The sequence below is a fragment of the Megalops cyprinoides genome, chromosome 3 (genome assembly GCF_013368585.1).
Source record: "Megalops cyprinoides isolate fMegCyp1 chromosome 3, fMegCyp1.pri, whole genome shotgun sequence".
Lineage (NCBI taxonomy): Eukaryota > Metazoa > Chordata > Actinopteri > Elopiformes > Megalopidae > Megalops > Megalops cyprinoides.
In genome coordinates this window covers 48,172,833-48,192,132 of record NC_050585.1, presented here as the reverse complement: position 1 = coordinate 48,192,132, position 19,300 = coordinate 48,172,833, and the positions used below count along the sequence as shown (strand labels likewise).

The 19,300-nt window shown below is 45.4% G+C and overlaps 1 protein-coding gene across 1 annotated transcript; it reads left to right on the top strand.

Annotated features, from left to right (window-relative positions):
• The first annotated feature begins 448 nt into the window (after positions 1 to 448).
• Positions 449 to 18,764, top strand: LOC118774655 (sodium/potassium/calcium exchanger 3-like). Its single transcript, XM_036524044.1, has 16 exons — positions 449 to 541; positions 6,419 to 6,495; positions 7,073 to 7,147; positions 7,661 to 7,745; positions 8,058 to 8,161; positions 8,649 to 8,723; positions 9,019 to 9,044; positions 9,769 to 9,822; positions 10,514 to 10,656; positions 11,019 to 11,182; positions 11,537 to 11,819; positions 14,295 to 14,461; positions 15,064 to 15,178; positions 15,982 to 16,094; positions 16,485 to 16,550; positions 18,017 to 18,764. The coding sequence occupies exons 1-16, from the start codon at positions 496 to 498 to the stop codon at positions 18,125 to 18,127; spliced, it is 1,704 nt and encodes a 567-aa protein (XP_036379937.1). The 5' UTR covers positions 449 to 495; the 3' UTR covers positions 18,128 to 18,764.
• The last annotated feature ends 536 nt before the right edge of the window (positions 18,765 to 19,300 follow it).

The following is a 19,300-nucleotide window of genomic DNA, read 5'->3' as shown; positions in this document are numbered from 1 at the left end:
GGGGGGGGGGAGGGGGGGGCGCTCTCTTGTGAGGTTTTAATCTTCAGATCATTTTTACCAGCCCATAAAATAACAAGAAAAAAGGTACATTTGAAATTTAAAGATAACCATGCGGAAGTGACAGTGAGAGTAGCTGCTTTTAAAATGTTTCTGGAAGTAAAATTAAAATTTGCTCATGAAGTATAAATCATTATCTTACATTATGGTTATAGTATAGAATTCCACAACTCTTTGGCTCCATTGTAAATGTTTTAAGTACGTGGGATAATGCTTCACTAACAATATGCAGTACTTCCTCTTTCCTCCATCTCAAAGTTTATTTGGTTTTGATTGTGGAAAAATAAGAACTGTCAAAAATAGTTTTGCTGTGAAATATGGATATGGGTGCCTATATATACTCTGAAGGGTCAGCTGCCAACCCTGTGCTGCCTGCCTCTCCACACAGAAACAGATCCCGGCGAGAATGGCCTCTCTGGCTGGGCCACGCGTAGACTGATGGAAGACAGAGTGGAGAACCAGACCTCCAAACCACCCACGGCAGGTAAAGGCTGCAATCCTCCCCCCCGCCCCCCCCCCGCACAGACCCAATAGTCAGAGACCCAGGGCCACCTATGCACCTACAGCCCTGGATCTTCCTGTGCCTCCAGGCCGCACTGATCTCTGAATGCCTCCGGTACAATCTGGTATCCAGCTCTTTGAGGAAATGAGGCTCTGCCTGAAACAGAACATTACATTACATTATTGTGATTTAGCAGACGCTCTTATCCAGAGCGACTTACATAGGTTACAATTTCGATAACTCTGATAACTACTCGTAGCATTGTGATGCACTTATTTGGAAGTCGCTCTGGGTAAGAGCGTCTTCTAACTAAATGACATAATGTAATGTAATTTTTTTATGTTTTATCCATTTATACAGCCAGATATTTACTGAGGCAATTCTGCATTAAGTACCTTAGCAGCAGTGCAACAGCAGTGTCCCAGCCAGGAATCGAACCAGCAACCTTTTGGTTGCTATCCCTGCTCCCTACCATTATGCTACCATGCCAGCGCCCAATTGCCTCAACAGCAGCGTTACACACTTGTGCATCACAGAGAACATGAATCATGCTAGAGTGTGGCGACTTTGAAAATGCATTGGAGTAGAGCCCTTCTGGCTGTTAGTTCACTCGCTGATGCCATAAAGTAAAAATATTACATACAAAACTGACCTGTAATAAATCATTTTGTATTGGTACAAATCAGCAAGCAATAGTGGTTCATAAATATCACAGATAATCAGCTGTATCCTTGTTTTACGATCCAGCGTTCCCCTCGTCCTCGCTTCTCTGAGTTTTATCAAGGGGTTGAGTTCTCTCCCTCTCTCTCTCTCTCTTTCTCTCTCTCTGACTACATTTCTCCATTCCTTAAAAGGACTCAGGCAACCATGTCTAGCCACAATCAAGTATCCTTTGAGGCCCACATTGCTAGGCAACTAAACTCATGGAAGTCTATATTTCAGGCTGCAAAAGAGGGAAGAGGGAAAAATCAGGTCTTATAGAAGTGTCAATAATGATTGCACAGATGTTTTTATGAGTGTTTTTTGTTTGTTTTGGCAAAGAGGATGGCTTAGTCCATTGAAGTAATTAATTTTCCGCTGGGATTTTTTTAGCATCGTAGGGAGAGCAGTGAGAACGAAAGGCTGGCATATCGTCAAGGAATATTTCCCTTAGTTTGTCAAGGGACCAATTCATTACAGCTGTCGTATGGTCCTTTACTACACTATATGACTTTGGCAAATACAGAGTGATACAAATAAGATAGCTTGTCCTCTCCCGCAAACAGCAACATATTACTAATTCACTCATGTAAATGGTGATGTAGTGAAACTTGTATGAAATTCACCTGTACAGGTTAGCACATTTTCCTTGTCTCCATGTAAAATCTCTATTTCTTATGCTTTTGGGACAGTTTTATGAATTTAAATTGAAGTGCAGTGTTTTTGATGGGTTACTGGTCAGGAAATTCAAGCTTATTAAAATTCATGTGCATTGGCTATTGTAAGTTTAAATCATTTGCATGAACCCACACACAGCTTCGAATATATTGTTATTTTTTGCTACGAAGTTACCAAGCGTAATGATACATGTATGTTCACCTGTTACTTGGGGCTGGAACATGCTGAAACCATTACTACGAAAGAAACTGAAAGTACCTCTAATAATTACCATTAAACATTTTCTTTTTTGTTCCTGTTTCCTGGCCTTCTTATTTAGGGAACTGCATCTCTGTTCACTGAGGGAGACAGGAGAACATTTTGGGAGTTCAATAGAGTTCTTTTTTTATAGCACACCATTTTTAATTAGGTGTTGCCCTGGAGAGGAAGTTTCCAAGCTCTCAGTAAGATCCACAAATGAAAAGATTAATGGGAAACTCTGTCTTCCGCCTGTTTGGTTTATTGCAAAAAAACAGTTTAAAAGGTAGCTGTGTTACACACCAGCAATGCTGCAGTCTCTTGAGGTCTTCCTTAGGCATTGTTAGACACTGTGCTAGACAAACAGGTGGATATTGTTGACTTAGGAGGGAACAGAAAGAAACTAGACAGTAGGAAGATAGCGCTGTGCATTGGATCTTTCTATTTACAAATTCTGAAAGGAAACACATCGACAAGTACTACCTGGGAAAAGCAATTTGTACAGAGGACAGAGCAGCTTGTACAATGTTTCTTCCAGCCAGTACATTCACTGTGATGCTAAAGGTAGTCTAGATGATGACTGACTACATTCAGTAGCTGGTGCATTAATCAGAACAAAACGTTGGTGTATCCATAAATGCATGTTATGCTTTGTGCTCTCTATATTGTCATATGTAAAACGCAGGAGTAAGCATGTGTCACTGCCTCGTTGGTAAGATCTTTTTATCATGAATCCAGCAATCAAACCACTGCTGCCAGTGTATAACTGCAACACAGAAAAAAAGTACTGCGGAGGACTGCAGACACCAAAAGATGACGTTTTGTGCTCGTCTTCATTCCACTGACAGATGACAGCAGGTACGGACAAGTAGATACTTATCAGGATCCAAAAATACAGTAAAGTAATGACTTTTGAGCCAATTCCCCTCTGTGAGCACGAGCACTTTTTTTCAAGGGTAGGAAGCATGTTGTAACAGTATTGGTCACTTGCTCTCCGCATTCCTGTGCTGTGCTCTGGGACCGAATAGGCTGATAACAATCTGTGACAGATCTTTGAATTACTCAAGATTACTCAAGGAAAAAAAAAAAAAGAGCACACATCACAAAGAACGCTGCAGCTATACTGAGAGTGATGATCTTCCTACTGATGTGTGGGGTGCTGTCTGTCACTCAATAACCCCAGCTGGAGGCCAAGTTTTCCTGCAGATGCTTAAATCAATAACAGTTTATGCTCTCCGCTTCACCCGGGAATATGACTTAGATACACTTCTGCTGTGTCTTGAGCAGCCGTCTTAGGCTGCTTCCAGCTTCAGCCGGGTTTTGTTTTTTGTTTTTGATTTGTATGAATATGATATGGATTTAGAGCCCCTTTCTCACAATCAAGAGAGATTACGTTGCTGTCCCTTTCTGATCCCTCCTGGATACATTATTGGATAAACTGACTCACAATGAACTCAGATCGTTGACTACTGTGTGAGAAAGGAGAGAGGAACTGACAGGAATCTAAAGCAAAATGTGAGACCTACCATTTTCCGAGTCTTGGAACACACGTGCACAGTGATGTATGAGTGATAATGTCTCAGTCCAACCCAGTCCAACGCCCAAGGCGTAGTCACTGGTTGGTGCAAAACACATTAAAAGGTGGTCTGTGCCTGCTGATGGAGTTGGTGACTGGAGGGGAAATTTGGATTTAGTGGTAGCTGAGCATGGCTGTTGAGGCAGACATCCACAGTGCAGTTCTGTCATGTAGCCTAACAGAAACCATCACCATCTCCTAAAAGTCAGATGCACTGAGAGTCTTTGATCGCAGGGCAAGATCCGCTACACGCAGTCAGGATCTGTGAAGACTGTGGCCAGAGGCAGGTAACACTCGCCAAGAACATGTGGGTGTTACAGCTGACGATTGCAGCCTGTTTTAAGTGTCTGGCGCTGTGAGTTTTGAGGCTCAGGGTCAGTGCTGTGGGCTTTGTTGACTGCATTACGGCGGCACAAAGCTGGCCAATTCAATCAGCAAACCCTCACCACACTCAATAACAAAAGCCTCTTATAGGCGTAGAAAAGGAGGACACACTCACAGAGTAACATCCTGGCTGGCACCATCAGAAAGAGTCCATTTATGGAGGAAAAACACATATAGATATATGAAGGAAGTATGTATTTTTAGAACATGTTTATGCATATATTTTTCCAAATACTTCATGTATGAAGTGCCTGGGAAGAGCACACACTCCTCCCCCTTTTTTCAATATCCTGACCATTGGCTCCCTGCTGCTGCCCATCAACAGACCGGTAGCCAATGCCTACCTCCTAGGGAGATGGTCTCCATGGCAACTGCCGTGGCAGAGGTAACTTTACAAAGCCGTAATCTTACCCCCTAGTTTCCCCAGCTCTGTATTTACACGGACAGTTTAGGTGCTGTTTCACGGGGGTTTAGGCAGAAGACGGCGATGATTCGAGGGTTTGGCAGCGGTGCATTTTATGAACCTCAGAGAGCCCCGGGATAGACAGAGCTGATGAGAGCACAGGATTTTGTTCTTTAGGGTGTCTCTGAGCTTGGCTTTTTGCGCTCAGCCAAGGTGAGCTGGAGCACAAGTGGCAATGGCCTATATATAGCCTATATAAGAACCCATAACATCCCTTTTCAATGACAGCGTACAGCTCAGATTGCCTAAGATGGAGGCACTAGCATCTAAAGATGTAATTATTCAAGATTAGGACAAGTGTTTATGCAGCGGTGTGACAGCTGGCTCCTGAGGAAAGGAGTTCGTTCCTCTGCCCCTCCGCGGACAGAGGACAAGCACTCTAAATGACAAAAATTAATGGTAGCAATCTGTTTGTGTATACAGATGGACACGCACATAGGCACACAAAAACACATGCGCACACACACAGCATGGCATCCCTCCACGCTCTGTGGATGACGCTTGGCCCACAAGGTGACATGTCACTACTCATATCGTCAACGGCACATGCATCTCTGACGACAAATGCTCTGTGGCTGCGACTGTCACTCACCATACTGTACATGTTGTGTTCCACAGGCTACACAACAGAAGTGCGTCCGATGCCGTGTGTTTCGGAGCTGCATTGGTGTAGGGTCAGAGTGTCAGGATCAATCCTTGCAGTTAATACTCCTCTTCATTTGACTGTGGCAGGCCTAATCCTGTCACGTCTCCCCAGGAAGCGTCTGCATAATGAGGGAAACAGTCCTCATAATGTCATTTTACAAGCCTCTGTGTAAATCCCCTACAGAAATCACATGGATCAATTCATTTTGGATTCTACAGTTACATACACTCAACATGGGCTTTTCATGCCCTGTTACATATGTTAAATACCTACACTTAAGTTACTCCACTTCCTTTACACTACTATGAAGAGATGGGGAGAATGTAACTAAATGCTGTACATAATGCTACCTGATACATGATACAGAGTGGTTTAAAATGAGTGTTTATAGCCTGACAGACTGACAGACAAGGGTAACTGTCTTGCATATAACTATGTCTCAGGATATGATTTAAAAATATATGCAGGGGTAACCTCTGTGTGCATACGTGTGTTTGAGGTGGGAGGTGAGGGGGGAGAGTCAATAATCCCTCCTAACACTTATTTGACCCCTGCTAACGAGCTCCCTCCTGGTTAACAGCAGAATGTTATATCAGCTCCTCTGGTGTTGCCACAGCTTGATATCAGACCTCAGCGTGCGGGCCCAGCTGTGTCCTGACGTCACCCTGTCACCACAGTAAGGACCCATTAGCCCCCCTCCTCCCCCTCCCAAAATGGAACCAAGCGTAAGAATCTCTTCCAGTGTTCAGTGCAGTGCGGACCCTGTTTTTTTTTTTTTTTTTCAGAAGAGCGGAGTGACAATTACCTGCAGGCAGCGGGTGCAACATTGCAACATTGCCTAGGTTACTGAGGTTTCCTTGATCATGTAGCACTTCATAGTCTCTTCAGTATAAAGCTATACCCTCTATAGCACTGTTACATACAGTAGATCTTCAGCTCTAATTTACTATGTTACTGTTGTTTCCTTGATGTGCCCTGGTGTTCATGTGGCCTTTTTATACGCATTGATGTACCTTACATCATTACAAATTACTCTTGATAGGAGTGTCTTCCTCATGAGTAAATCGCAGCGTGTGGAGGTTTGCAAAGGTGCCTAGCCATTGGCCACCTTGTGCTGGATGCTGAAGGCTCTGCCCACGCATAGAGTGTCAGGCGTCTCTTTTGTCGTCCCCGCAGCGATCCATGAGTTCCCGGAGGACATCTTCACCAAGGAGCAGCGGCGCCGGGGGGCTGTGCTTCTGCACGTTCTCTGTGTGAGTGCCCCCCCCTACCCCCCCCCGTCTCTCCTTTCAGCGCCACCATGTGGCCGCTCTGTGGTCGGCTACACATCTGGTTTATGGCTTATATCTTGCGGCAAGTTTTGGCAAAACATCAAGAAATGTATTAATACAAAGAGCACCCCCCCCCAAAAAAAAAAAAAAAAAAAACAAAAAAGCTAACTGAAATTAGTCCTGTGGGAGGCACTCCAAAATTAATGAATTATGCACCATATTGTGCTGGAGTATGTTTTTCTGAGAAAAACGAAGTAAAAGTCCGTAATTCATTAATTTTTGGAGTGCCCTTCACTGGACTAATTTCAGTTATCTCAACTCACAGCCATGCACTTCAAACACATATCTCAAACCTTCATGTCCTATTCCACATCATGCAACACATGTAATAAGTACACATTCACCTAAATCCTTCCCTCCATGTCTTACCCTAATGGTAAGTTTGACATCTCTTTGACCATTTTTTTCTTGGCTTTGTAGACAGAAACCTGAGTAGTAATATTTGTTCAGGATTCCTTCCTCCATCTTCCCTCTCACTCTCCCTCTCTTGATCTTCCAGGCCATCTACATGTTCTACGCTCTTGCTATTGTCTGCGATGAATACTTCGTCCCGTCCCTGGAGAAGATCTCAGAAGTGAGTACTCAATCCCGGGAACCATTCTCTTTTTTGGAAACGTTAGCCTAGCACTGAATCCCCCATCCAGTCCCCTGTCTCTGCAAGCGTCTCGGCTCCCCCTGTTTTTGGTCGTTTGATTTTGCCTTTAATAACAGGAGGTTGCATACTGCTGGTGATTTTACATTTCAAGGGCGGTTATCCTGTTTTGGAGGCCCTCTTATCTCCTGCTCACCTATTCACTCATTTCTTGCTCTGGAGAGAGTCGCTGTAGTGAGTGGAACTGTCAACACCTCAGAGGTTTCAAACCGTGTCAGCCAAGTATGTTTCTGGATATTTCCTGAACCAATGTAGGTTAAGCCCCATGCTCAAGGATACAAGATACAGTAATGAATTTTAATCTGAAACCTGAATCTGAAACCATCTTGTCACAGTTTCTGTCCCTTAACCACAATTAGAATATGGTGAGCTGTTTCACTTGTTTCTAGAAACAAGAAAAAGTTTTGTTTCTTTTTTTCTCCCTCCCTCTCTCAGAACCTGCACCTCAGTGAGGATGTGGCAGGGGCAACCTTCATGGCGGCAGGAAGCTCCGCCCCAGAGCTGTTCACCTCTCTGATTGGTCGGTGTGCCGCTGCTCTCTGCCTGTGACAGACATTTTGTAAATATTTACACTGAATGTGAAAAGGCGCTGACATATGCACATGCATTAGCAGCCCACGGGAACAAAACTGACGGGACGGTACCACGGGATCTAAGGGTAAACTGTAATTACAGCTGCATGGGGCATATGAGCATGGAACAGCTGTGAGCTCGTCAGTTGAAGAGGCTGCTTTGTTTTTTCCAGTGCTGCCGCAAAGATTGATTATGGTGTGGTTATCAGGGCTGCCCACACCCTGCAGTGGTGGTGATGAGTGATCCCTCTGTCCGTTAGGCGTGTTCATCACGAAGGGCGACGTGGGTGTGGGCACCATCGTGGGCTCCGCCGTCTTCAACATCCTGGTCATCATCGGTGTGTGTGGGATCTTCGCCGGGCAGGTATACCGCAACTGCTGCATTTAAGCTCTGAAAGTGTACGATGTTAATTCAACACAGGGAGGTCACACTTGCTCATGGGCTTGGGCTTCATACTGTCCCCTTGGACAGAAGCTGTGTCTGTGTGTGTGTGTGTGTGTGTGTGTGTGTGTGTGTGTGTGTGTGTGTGTGTTTTGTGCTTTTATTGATTTTTAAGGTCCAACTTTAGGCTAAGTGGGCAATGTATCTAGTCACGCTGTGTCTCTCGTTATTGAGTGATTGTGAATCTGCCACAAGCCAAGATTGTGTGTAAACAGTTGTATACTGTGCAGCATTAGCTGTGTACTTACATTAAGAGTGATTAATGATTAATGATTCAGATCATATACCACAATTCGTTGTTCAGCATTAGTAGTAGCACAGTATGTGTTCTTTGCTGACTCCCCCTCTGCCTCTATAGACCTCGCCTATGCCTTTGTAGACCATGTATTTTCTTCTGCTACCACTGTAGACTGTGTCTTTGACCTGGTGGCCTCTGTTCCGGGACTGTGTGTTCTACATCTTCTCCGTACTGGCCTTGATCCTGGTGAGCGAAAAGATTAAGATCATCATCGTGATTACCAACCTTTCTGTCTCTATGGGTACATTTCATCACTACTGTTCGGCTAAATAACGATGTTGCAGCCTTTAACCGTACATGCAGTGTGTTGCCCTATCATGCAGTTTTGCAGATAATCCCTCACAGTAGTAACACTGTATCCAGTACTCTATCCATCATAGGCGCACCTACAGTGTAATGGAAAATTGATAGCGTAACGATAATTTGATAATAGCTTAAGCACCCTCCGGTAAATGAATCTAATATGTGTTTGTTTCTCTAGGTTATCTATGATGAAAAAGTTCTATGGTGAGTGCTGTTACAAATAATTAGCTTTTTGTATTGCTGCCTCTTTGTGGCCATTTATGACTTTAGCTGTCATAGTGGTAAAAGTAACAGTAAAAAATAGCAATGGTCTATTTTTGTCATATTGTATGTGTCTGCACAGTGACAGTCTAATTCTCTGTAGAATTCTCCAGTTCTCTCTAATTTCCAGCCTGTGCTTGACTTGATTGAGTTGATTCAAGCAAATTAGATTTTTTTTTACCATTACAGTATTACAGAATATTTTTATTGATTTCATTGTCAGCCAAATGTGCTGTGTAAGTAAAGAGAACAAGTGACATGTCAGGACAGGGGAGTCACTGACCGTCTTCCAACACAAACTGAAGACCTTCCTCTTTAGACTGCCTTTTGGCTTCCTTACCCAGTCTTTGTCCGTCTTTCTTTTATTTGTATGGTTTTGTTATTTCTTGTTCACAAGTTAACTTGTAGTAGGGCTTGTACAGTGTTAAGCTCACACTCACTGGGCTGGGTGCGTTGTGAGCCTGGCCTGACACTCGCTGCTCGTTTAAATTGAATGGATGCACTTCTGTTCTTTTGAGGTGGAAGCCACTCTGTGTAAGAGCATCTGCTAAATGAATGTAATGGAATAATGTAATAATGTGATGTAACGGTAGGTTTCCATTGAAACCTGCGGCACTGAGAACTCCATCTGTCGGCCGCCATGCTAAGCACGCTTCTCCAATTGCAGGTGGGAGTCCGTGCTGCTGGTCTCCCTCTACGGCCTCTACATTCTCATCATGAAGTGAGTGTGCACGCCCAAATCCGTCCCTCACAGCTGCAGATACAAGCGTGCTACACATTCCACCAGGCACACCAGTGATCACGATCAACACCATCTCTTCATTCATTCTTTTCAGATCGTTATATTCAGGGATTTGTTTGCTTAGCAGAGGCTCTTATCCCAAGTGGATTACAGTGGTTATTGATTTAAATACAGTACGTGCAGCTGGATTTTGACTCCAGCAGTGGAGGTAGAAGGTGCAGCAACAGAACTCCACCTGGGGTCTGTCAGGGTGTCCCCACCACACTGCTGTCCAGCACTGCTGCTCTGACCTCCTGCCTCTGATACCACAGATGATATGACTGGTACGCTGTCACAATTAGAGAGTGAGGTGCAGCAACAAAGATATAAACGTGAAATTAATGTCAGTGTACTGGAGCGTGTGTGTGTGTGTGTGTGTGTGTGTGTGTGTGTGTGTGTGTGTGTGTTTGTGTGTGTGTGTGTGCATATGCATGTGTGTATGCATACATGTGTGTGTGTGTGTCTGCTTGTGTGTCTGTTTGCAGATAGCAGGTCCTCTTAAGAGGAAAACTCACCTTGGGAGTGTGTGTGTCTCTGTGATTGCAGTCAGGGCTTATGAGGACTGATTCACAGAAAGTGTCCATCATCATTAAAAATGAAAATCACAGCTGCTGTGTTTGGGACACCCCAGGTTTAACATACAGATCTGGAGGTTTGTGGAGCAGCGGTGCAGGAGTCCTTTGCAGTCCTGCATGAATCGCAGCCGACACGCGGATGGAGGAGCAGCAGAGGGGGGGGCAAACTGTGACACCTCCGATGTCCTGCTTAGGAAAGGTCAGTGTCCACTTCTGCCCCCTGTCTTCTGCTTGTGTGTAACTTTGGCTGTTGTGAGGTGTGGCTGTAAGTAGTGCTGACTGTTCTGTTATGTTGTGTGTATTTATATCTGACCGTTTTGTCGTGTGACTTTACTACTCTCTGTAGAGGTGTGTCTGTCTTTATTGCTGTCTGTGCCGGTCTCTGCTTGTTCATTTTGTCTGTTGTGTCTGCCTGTGTTTTATGCTGTGTGTGGGTCTGGTTGTGGTTGCCTGTCTTCATTGCTGCTTGTATTTCTGTTCGCCTGTATGTGTTGTGACTTGTCTGTGCTGCAGTCTGTGGTGCTGTGTGTCCCCTCTCTGAGTCTCTGGTGCCCCCCGCAGGTCAGTGTTCCGGGCCGGAGTCTCCTGTGATGATGGTGGACGAGCTCCTGAGCCTCCACCCTCACCAGCTGTCCTTCTCCGAAGCCGGCCTGCGCATCATGATCACCCCACACTTCTCCCCCCGCACCCGCCTCAGCATGGCCGGCCGCATGCTCATCAACGAGGTGGGTACCACACGCCGGGCTGGGCGTTCCCTGGGCTGTGCTCTCTCCCTTTCTTCCTCCCTCTCCCTCTCTCCTGCTCTGTCTTTCCCTCCTTCTTTCTCACGCTCTTCCTCTCTCTCCCCTTCTCTTTCTCCCTGTCTCTCTCTCCACTCCCCCTGCCTCCCTCTCTCTTGCCCTCTCCCTCTGTCCCGCCTGTCTATGCCTTTCCCTCCTTCTCTCTCTCTCCCACTGTGTCTTTCCCTCCCTCTCTCTCACACTCTTTCTCTCTTTCTCCCAATGACTCTCTCTCTCTCTTTCCCTCTCTTTCTCCCTGTCTCTCTCTCTGCCCACCCCCCCCCCCCCCCTCCCCCACAGAGGCAGCGGCTCATCCGAAGCCCAGGGGGCAGCACTGACAGCGAGGTGGGGCCAGGGGACTCCCCGGTGAAAGAGAGCGGCTCCAGGTTCGGGGCGGACTGTTCTCTGGTGATGGAGAACGGGTGCAGCCCAGAGAGCGAGAGGCAGCCCCTGGACGAGGCCGCCAATGGGGACGCCGATGAGAGGGCAGGGCTGAAGGGGGAGGCCGGCGCGGAACGCAGCTGTCCTGGGGAGGAGGAGGAGGATGATGGGGATGGGCCGTTCAGACCCCTCAATATGCCAAGTAAGTATGTACCTCTGACGATTGGCACCACAGTGCCCGGTACCCAGTGGTGAGGGTATCCTGTGTCTCCTGTCCCCCGCCTCCACAAACTGAAGAATGATGGTAGTTTGTCTTGTTTTCCTGGCCGCTCAATGACCTCAGAAGTCTGAGCAGCACAGCACATCTCTGGGTTTGGGTTGGCAGTACTACATGAGAAGTGACACCATGGCCAGAGCTGTGCTGTGCTGCTCAAACTCGTTCTGTGGTCAGTGAGCGATGTTCTGTGTTGTGTGTGAGTATGTGGTGTAGTACGGTACCAGTCAGAAGTTTTGACGCAACTTTTATTCTTTGTTTTTACTATTTTACACATTTTAGAATAATAGTAAAGACATCAAAACTATGAAATAACACAAATGGAATTATGCAGTGACCAAAAAGCAACTATCTTATATTTTAGATTCGTCAAAGTAGCCAAAAAAATTTAAAAAATAAAAAATGCTTTTGGAAAAAAATTCATACATAGGCATCAACTTCACTATTTGTATTTGCCTAAGCAACAAATTTCAAGCATTTAAGCCTAAGTCCTTAGATCAAGATGTCTCTGAATGCGTGCTTCCCATTATCTTAATCAGCTGTGTCCAAACTTCTGAACCGTACTGTACATGTGTGCGATGCTCTGTGTTGTGTGTGTGGTTCAGTTTGATGGGCGATGCTCTGTGTTCATCTGAGGACACCCACATAGGAAATCCCCACAGCGTGGCTGAAGAGGCATTAGTCTGTGCCCCATTCATCCAATTCAGCCTCATCCATAACCCCCTCATCCGAAACTCCCTCGCACCTCAGACGAAAAGCCATCATCCCTTGTCATCCAAAAAAGGCTTCGTCACCTTATCCAATTCACCCTTATCCAAACGTCACTCATCCAAAACATCCTACTGCCCTAAGCAATACGGCATCATTTCACACGCTGCCATTTGGGTCTGGGTTTATTTTTCTTCTTGGCCAGTGGTTTGGCATAAGCTTTCGATTTCTATCAACTTGATATAAGGTATGAAAGTTAAGTTGTGGTAGGGCTTGAATGGTGTTATGCTCACACTCACTGGTCTGTTAGTGTTGTTAGCCTGGTCTGACACTGTTGCTCATTTAACTTGAATGGATACATTGCTCTTCTTTTGTGCTGGAAGCCATTCTGGATAAAGGCATCTGCTAATTGCATGTAATGTAATGTAATTTAATTACTGGTAGCTATTGGTGAGTTACTGTCAGCACAGCATGGGCCAAAATTCACATCCTGAACACGCTGGAAGAAGACAAACATTGCTTTATAACGTATCCTATTAGCTTGCCAATGTAAGAGCTATCTGTAGACCTTGCTAGGTAATTATCCAGGCCGCCAGTACACTAGGTCTAGCGTGGTCACCTTTTGTCCATGTTGATCTAAAACAAACACACCCACACCAAGTCCAAGTGACTCATAAGTGAAGTGAATATGAGGGAACTGTCAAGGAAGCCAGACCGGGTGACAGTATGGGGAGTGATCACTTTTCAGTGGAGGCGTTTTTCAGTGGAGGCGTTCAAACTTTGGCAGGGCTTCGCGGACGTCCTCACAGTAAATCGCTGTGTGTGTCTGTGTGAGATGCCGTTTTGATAGGGTGACACTCACACGCTGTTGTGTGTGATTATGTGGTCCGGAGTAGGTGGGTAGTTGTGATGAGTCACCCCCCCCCCCAACCCCGAAACACTTGAGTTGCTTGAAAAGGATGGAAGGCTCTATATGAGCGCTATTCATTATAACTATGTGATGGCATATCATTGTGTGATACACACTGGAAGGGGGAGGCAGTGTAACATAGTGGTAAGGAGCGGGGCTCATAACCAAAGGTTTGCTGGGTCGATTCCCTCGCTGGGCCACTGCTGTACCCTCTGGGAAGGTACTTAACCCAGAACTACCAGCTGTATAAATGGATAACATGTAAAAATTGTAACCTCTGTATGTCGCTCTGGATAAGAATGTCTGCTAAATGACAACAGTGTAATGCAATGTGTGGCTCTCCGTATTGTGTGTGATCATGTCATAAATTATAAAAATATATAAATTATATACACGAGCGTGTGGTTCAGGATCATTTGGTGACATGCCATGTTACATTACATTACATTACAAGCATTTACCAGACATTCTTATCCAGAGCAACTAATATACATAGGTTACAATTTTTACAGTTTTGCGCAAATTTTGCACAGTTATCCAGTGCAATAGAACATAGGTGTATCCATTCAAGTTAAATAAGCAACAGCGTCAGACCAGGCTAACAACACTCCCAGACCAGTGAGTGTGAGCATAACACCATTAAAGCCCTACCACAAGTTAACTTGTTTACGTTAATGAACATGAGCATGACACCACGAGTGCTGTGTACGTGTGGCGTTTTGTGAGTGTGTGACGCTCCGAGTCGCGTGGGATGATGTACGCTCTCCTTGCGCTCTCTGCGGCAGAGGGGGGCTGTGCCCGCGTGAAGTGGCTGGCGTCCTGGCCCCTGGCGTTCCTGCTGTACTGCACCGTGCCCAACTGCGTGCTCCCGCGCTGGCACCGCTGGTTCATGGTCACCTTCGTGTTGTCCACGCTGTGGATCGCCGTCTTCTCCTACCTCATGGTGTGGATGGTAAGGCTCAGCTGGGTTGGGCAGGCTGGACAGGAGTGGACTGAGTTTGACTCATGTAATCCGTTATCCTGGGGCGGCAGTGTACCACAGTGGTTAAGGAGCAGGACTCGTAACTGAAAGGTTGCTGGTTCTGTCCCCCGCAGGGGCACTGCTGCTGTACCCTTGGGAAAGGTACTTAACCCCAAATTGCCTCAGTAAATATCCAGCTGTATAAATGGATAACATGTAAAAATTGTAATCTATGTAAGTTGCTTTGGATAAGAGCATCTGCTAAAATGCCAATAATGTAATGTAATTACTGCTGTGCTGGGCCTTGCACTCCATGTAAAATGTTGTGTTTCAGTCACTTGCAGTTGAACAGCTTTAAGAATTGGCAGTGTTTACCAAGATGTGCTGTCAGTAATTTATTCAAGTACATCAACTGCTAATTAACTGGTAAGCAACAAGACTTGTTTCAGCAGTGGGTCTCAACGCTGCACTTTAATTGAATGAGTCTGCATCGCTGATAGCACTAGGTGGGATCAGTGGTACTTCTGTATTAGTGGATGGTGGGTGTGTGTGGGTGATGGAGGGGGCTCTCTCTGTCTCTGTGTCCCCCCCAGGTCACCATCATCAGCCACACACTGGACATCCCCGACTTCATCATGGGCATCACCTTCCTGGCGGCAGGCACCAGCGTCCCCGACTGTATGGCCAGCCTCATCGTCGCCCGGCAAGGTAAGCCACACCCACATTCATTCAGCCTCTCTGTCTTTCTGCCCCACTCACTTCTTCTCTCCTACTCATCCTTCTCTCTCACTGTCTCTCTCCTCCTCCTCATTCTTTCTCTCGCTCCCCTGCTCATTCTTCTCTCTCTCTCTCTCTCTCTCTCTCTCTCTCTCTCTCTCCCCTGCCCATTCTTCTGTCTCTCTCTCTCTCTCTCTCTCTCTCTCTCTCTCTCTCTATCCTGCTCGTTCTTCTCTCCCTCTCCTTCTATCAGTAATTCTTGTTCTCTCCTGCCTCCTGTCTGCAGTCCTATTCCACATTCTGTCTCTCTCACCCTCCCTCTGTCTGTCTCACAGTTCTTCAGGTACACCCTTTATGTTCTAACGGTCTCGCCAGCTACAGTACAGGCAGAGACTGAGATCGTTAACCATTCATGTTGTACCACTGACATCAGTGACGGTATAGACAGAGACTGAGATTATTAAGCGTTTATATTCTAACACCATCAACACCTACAGTATAGGCAGAGACTGAGATCATTAATCCTTTCTATTCTCATGCTGTCATCAGCCACAATGTAGGCAGTGGCCTAGTTTATTAACCCTTTCTTTTCCCATGGTGTCATTAGCTACAGTATAGGCAGTATAGTCGTTAACCCTTTGCTGTACATATTCTTAACCCCTAACTTCCATGTAAAACTTACCAAAATATAACACGATACAAAAACAGAATTAATCTTACAGCCTGTGTGGTAATCGCATATTTGGGAGATGTGCTTGTCCTTGTTTGACACACTTCTCTGTCCTTCTGTGCAGGGATGGGGGACATGGCTGTGTCCAACTCCATTGGGAGCAATATCTTTGACATCCTCCTGGGGCTGGGCTTCCCCTGGACTCTCCGCACTCTGGTGGTGGGCTTCGGATCAACGGTGAGTGCTCTCTGGCGGCTCCGTTATCTGATAGCTTTCTGTGTCCTGGGTGGCTTTAGACCCTAACCGAGCTTAGTGCAGCTCGTGGAGGAAGCTATTATTTGCGTAAGTGGTAAGGAGCAGGGCTCGTAACCAGAATGTTGCTGGTTCTATTCCCCGCTGGCCAATGCTGTTCTACCCATGGGACAGGAGCTCAACCCAGAATTGCCTCAGTACATATCCAGCTGTATAAATGTTATGTAAAAATTATAACCTACGTAATTAGTTCTGAAGTAGTTATAATGTAATGTAAATGGAGCGAGGGAAATGTTTTATTTCTGACACCAAGTGAAGTTTAGAAGTAATTTCTGTCATTTGTGTAGCCTTCATTGACTGTCCTCCTTCTTCCAGGTCTCCATCAACAACAAAGGGCTGGTGTACTCAGTCATTCTGCTTCTTGCCTCTGTCTGTCTCACAGTAAGTGCCTCACAGTGTCAGGGCACAGGCACGGACTCAAACGTAGACCAGGCGTACTCAGGTTGCTTTACTGGAAGGGAAATCTCAGGGCAGGCTCGTAATGGCAGAACAGGCAGGGTCAAAAACCAGAAAGGCGGTCCGAGGCAGAACAAGCGAGGAGCAGGGATCAAAACCAGGAACAGACTGGGTCAAACCGGGCTGGCAGGCAGAACAGGCAACCAAGGCAGGGCGGAGGGCAGGGACGAAGTCTGATGTCAGGCGAAAGTCAGAACAGGAACAACACAATGAATTATCAGGCGGGTATCAAACTGAGAAGAATTGGCAACGAGACAGAGACAAGCAGGGTAGATAAAGGCAGGGCTGGCAAGGAGATGGAATGCAGGTGGGCAGGCAGGCAGGTGGAGGAGATCAGCAAATCAGGTGGGTGGGGACAGGGTGGAGAGCGGGGCAGGGCAGGAACACATGGGATCTGTAAACAAAAGCACATGGACGAAACTGACAGACGGGGAGAAACACAACAGAAGAACAATAGCGAGGGGGTCAAAGTACTGACACACAGCAAGGGTCAGAGGTCACTGCCCTCAGCCTCATCTCAGGAACAGCTGTTCTCAGAAGAATGATAATTTACATTTTCATTCAATTAATCTGCTTTTGTAACTTTTTAAATTAATTCTTAGATGTAAATTATAATGCATGTAATTATAATAAATTGTATGTATTTTAAGTTTGTGGTATGTAATTATATGTGTTATAATTATAAATTATGATATATGGACATGATAAGCACCAGCCAGGTACAAGGCTGGTTTCTTCTTTTTTTCCCATTTTCTCCCCAATATGAAATGGCCAGTTCCCCGAATTTTTGGAATGCCCAATTTGTCATCGATGTTCGGTCCCATTGCACAACCCCCACTGTCAATCCGGGAGAGCATGGACAAGCACGTGCCCTCCTCCGAGACACGTGATGTCAGCCACTGCTTTTTTTTCGCACTGCGGTCCACAAGCTAAGCTAGCACAGAGATGAATTGGAGGAAGACATCTCATATGCAGCTTTGGCACGTGGACCACAGGCGCCCGATTGACCGCCTATCCCCGGCGGAACGAAGCCAATGTGCTCCGCCTGTGAGCTCCCGGTCACTGTCAGCTAGTGACACGGCCGGGATCGAACCCCGGGCCATAGCGTTCAGTCTACACTTGGAACGAGTGCTTTTACCGACTGAGTGCTTTTACAGCCCCACAAGGCTGGTTTTTGCATGTATCATGTGTTCCACGAAATTCCCTCCTCCCAGTTTTTCTCAGAGAACAACTCCAATATGTCCTGTCAAGGGTTTGCCTCAAAATTTCACATAAAATAATATCTGTCTTCTGAAAACTAAATTAAATTAAAATGTCACTTATGCATTTTAGCCCTGAGAGCCCTACTGTCTCTCTCTCTCTCTCTCTCTTTTTCTTCCTTTCCTTCTCAGGTGATGAGTGTACACCTGAACCATTGGAAGTTGGACAAACGGCTGGGCTTTGGGCTGATGTTGCTCTATGCCATATTCCTTCTCTGTTCCATACTGTTTGGACAAATGTAAGGTGCCCAGCTCACAAGACATTTCCCTCTTGCCACTGTGTTTTTTTGGGAGATCCAGAGGACAGCATTGCAGTATGTGCCGTAAGCTTGTGTAATGCCACACTGACAAAAAGTAACCCCTGCAAATGTTTTGTGTTTCTTTCTCCCATTTCTGTGTCTTCCTGTTGAAATTACGGTGTTTTTTGTGTCAATGTATACAAGAATCAACTGCGTAATTTACCTAAAGCTTCTCTTGAGACATGCGGAGTTACAGCACTGCAGTGGAGTGCAGGCCAGAATATGATTGTGGTGTTTCCGCGCTGACAGATTTGGACTTCTAAATAGCCTGAATAGCAGGGGTCACAGTGGAATGACTGAATCAATCTGCGGGGTCTGCTGTTATACTTTGAAGGCATGTGGCACAAATGCTATCCCCCAGTTTCCCTGTCGCATTAACACTGTAATCAGTAATGTGCATTTGCCCACTCTCATCAGTGAATCTCGTCTTCGGTAAAGGGTGAAATTGAGGGTGGTGTTCATTCTGAGCATTTATTTATTCGGGTTTATTCATGAGGAAAAGTCATAGATTCAGCTGAGACTATTTTTTTAATATTGTCTTGTTTCACTGCTCAGTAGTTTCCTTATGGCACTGTGACCAAGCAAACAAAAAAAAATCCATTCAAACATTTAATACAATCGTTTAGGATAGTGTTATTACTATTTAATATGTGTTTCTACATTTAATGAGTGTTACCACTTTTGATGACGTGTACAGGTTTTAATATAATTCACTGTGCTTAGGTATGACCGTTGTTTTGAGACAAAGATGAAATCTCACAGTATATTTATGGGTGTGTATTATTATTGTTATTGAGAAAGTCTACAAAACCCTCACCTGTATTTTCTGCAAAAGGTTTACTAAATCTTTTACAGTTTTATAAGAATGAAAGTCAGAAAGAGACTAGATTTATGATTACTTGTGATGCTTTTGATATTTTATGGTGACCCAATCATGTGGATGACTCACATAATGTTTGTTAATATGAAGTCATTTAATTTTCATAATGTCTTCTTTGTTACAGAATCTCGGAATATAATAAAATTGTAGCTACACTCTAACCTGGTCCCTCACATTCTGAATGAAATAAATTAATTTTTCTTCAAACCAGTGTGTAAAATTAAGCGTGGACTGGGT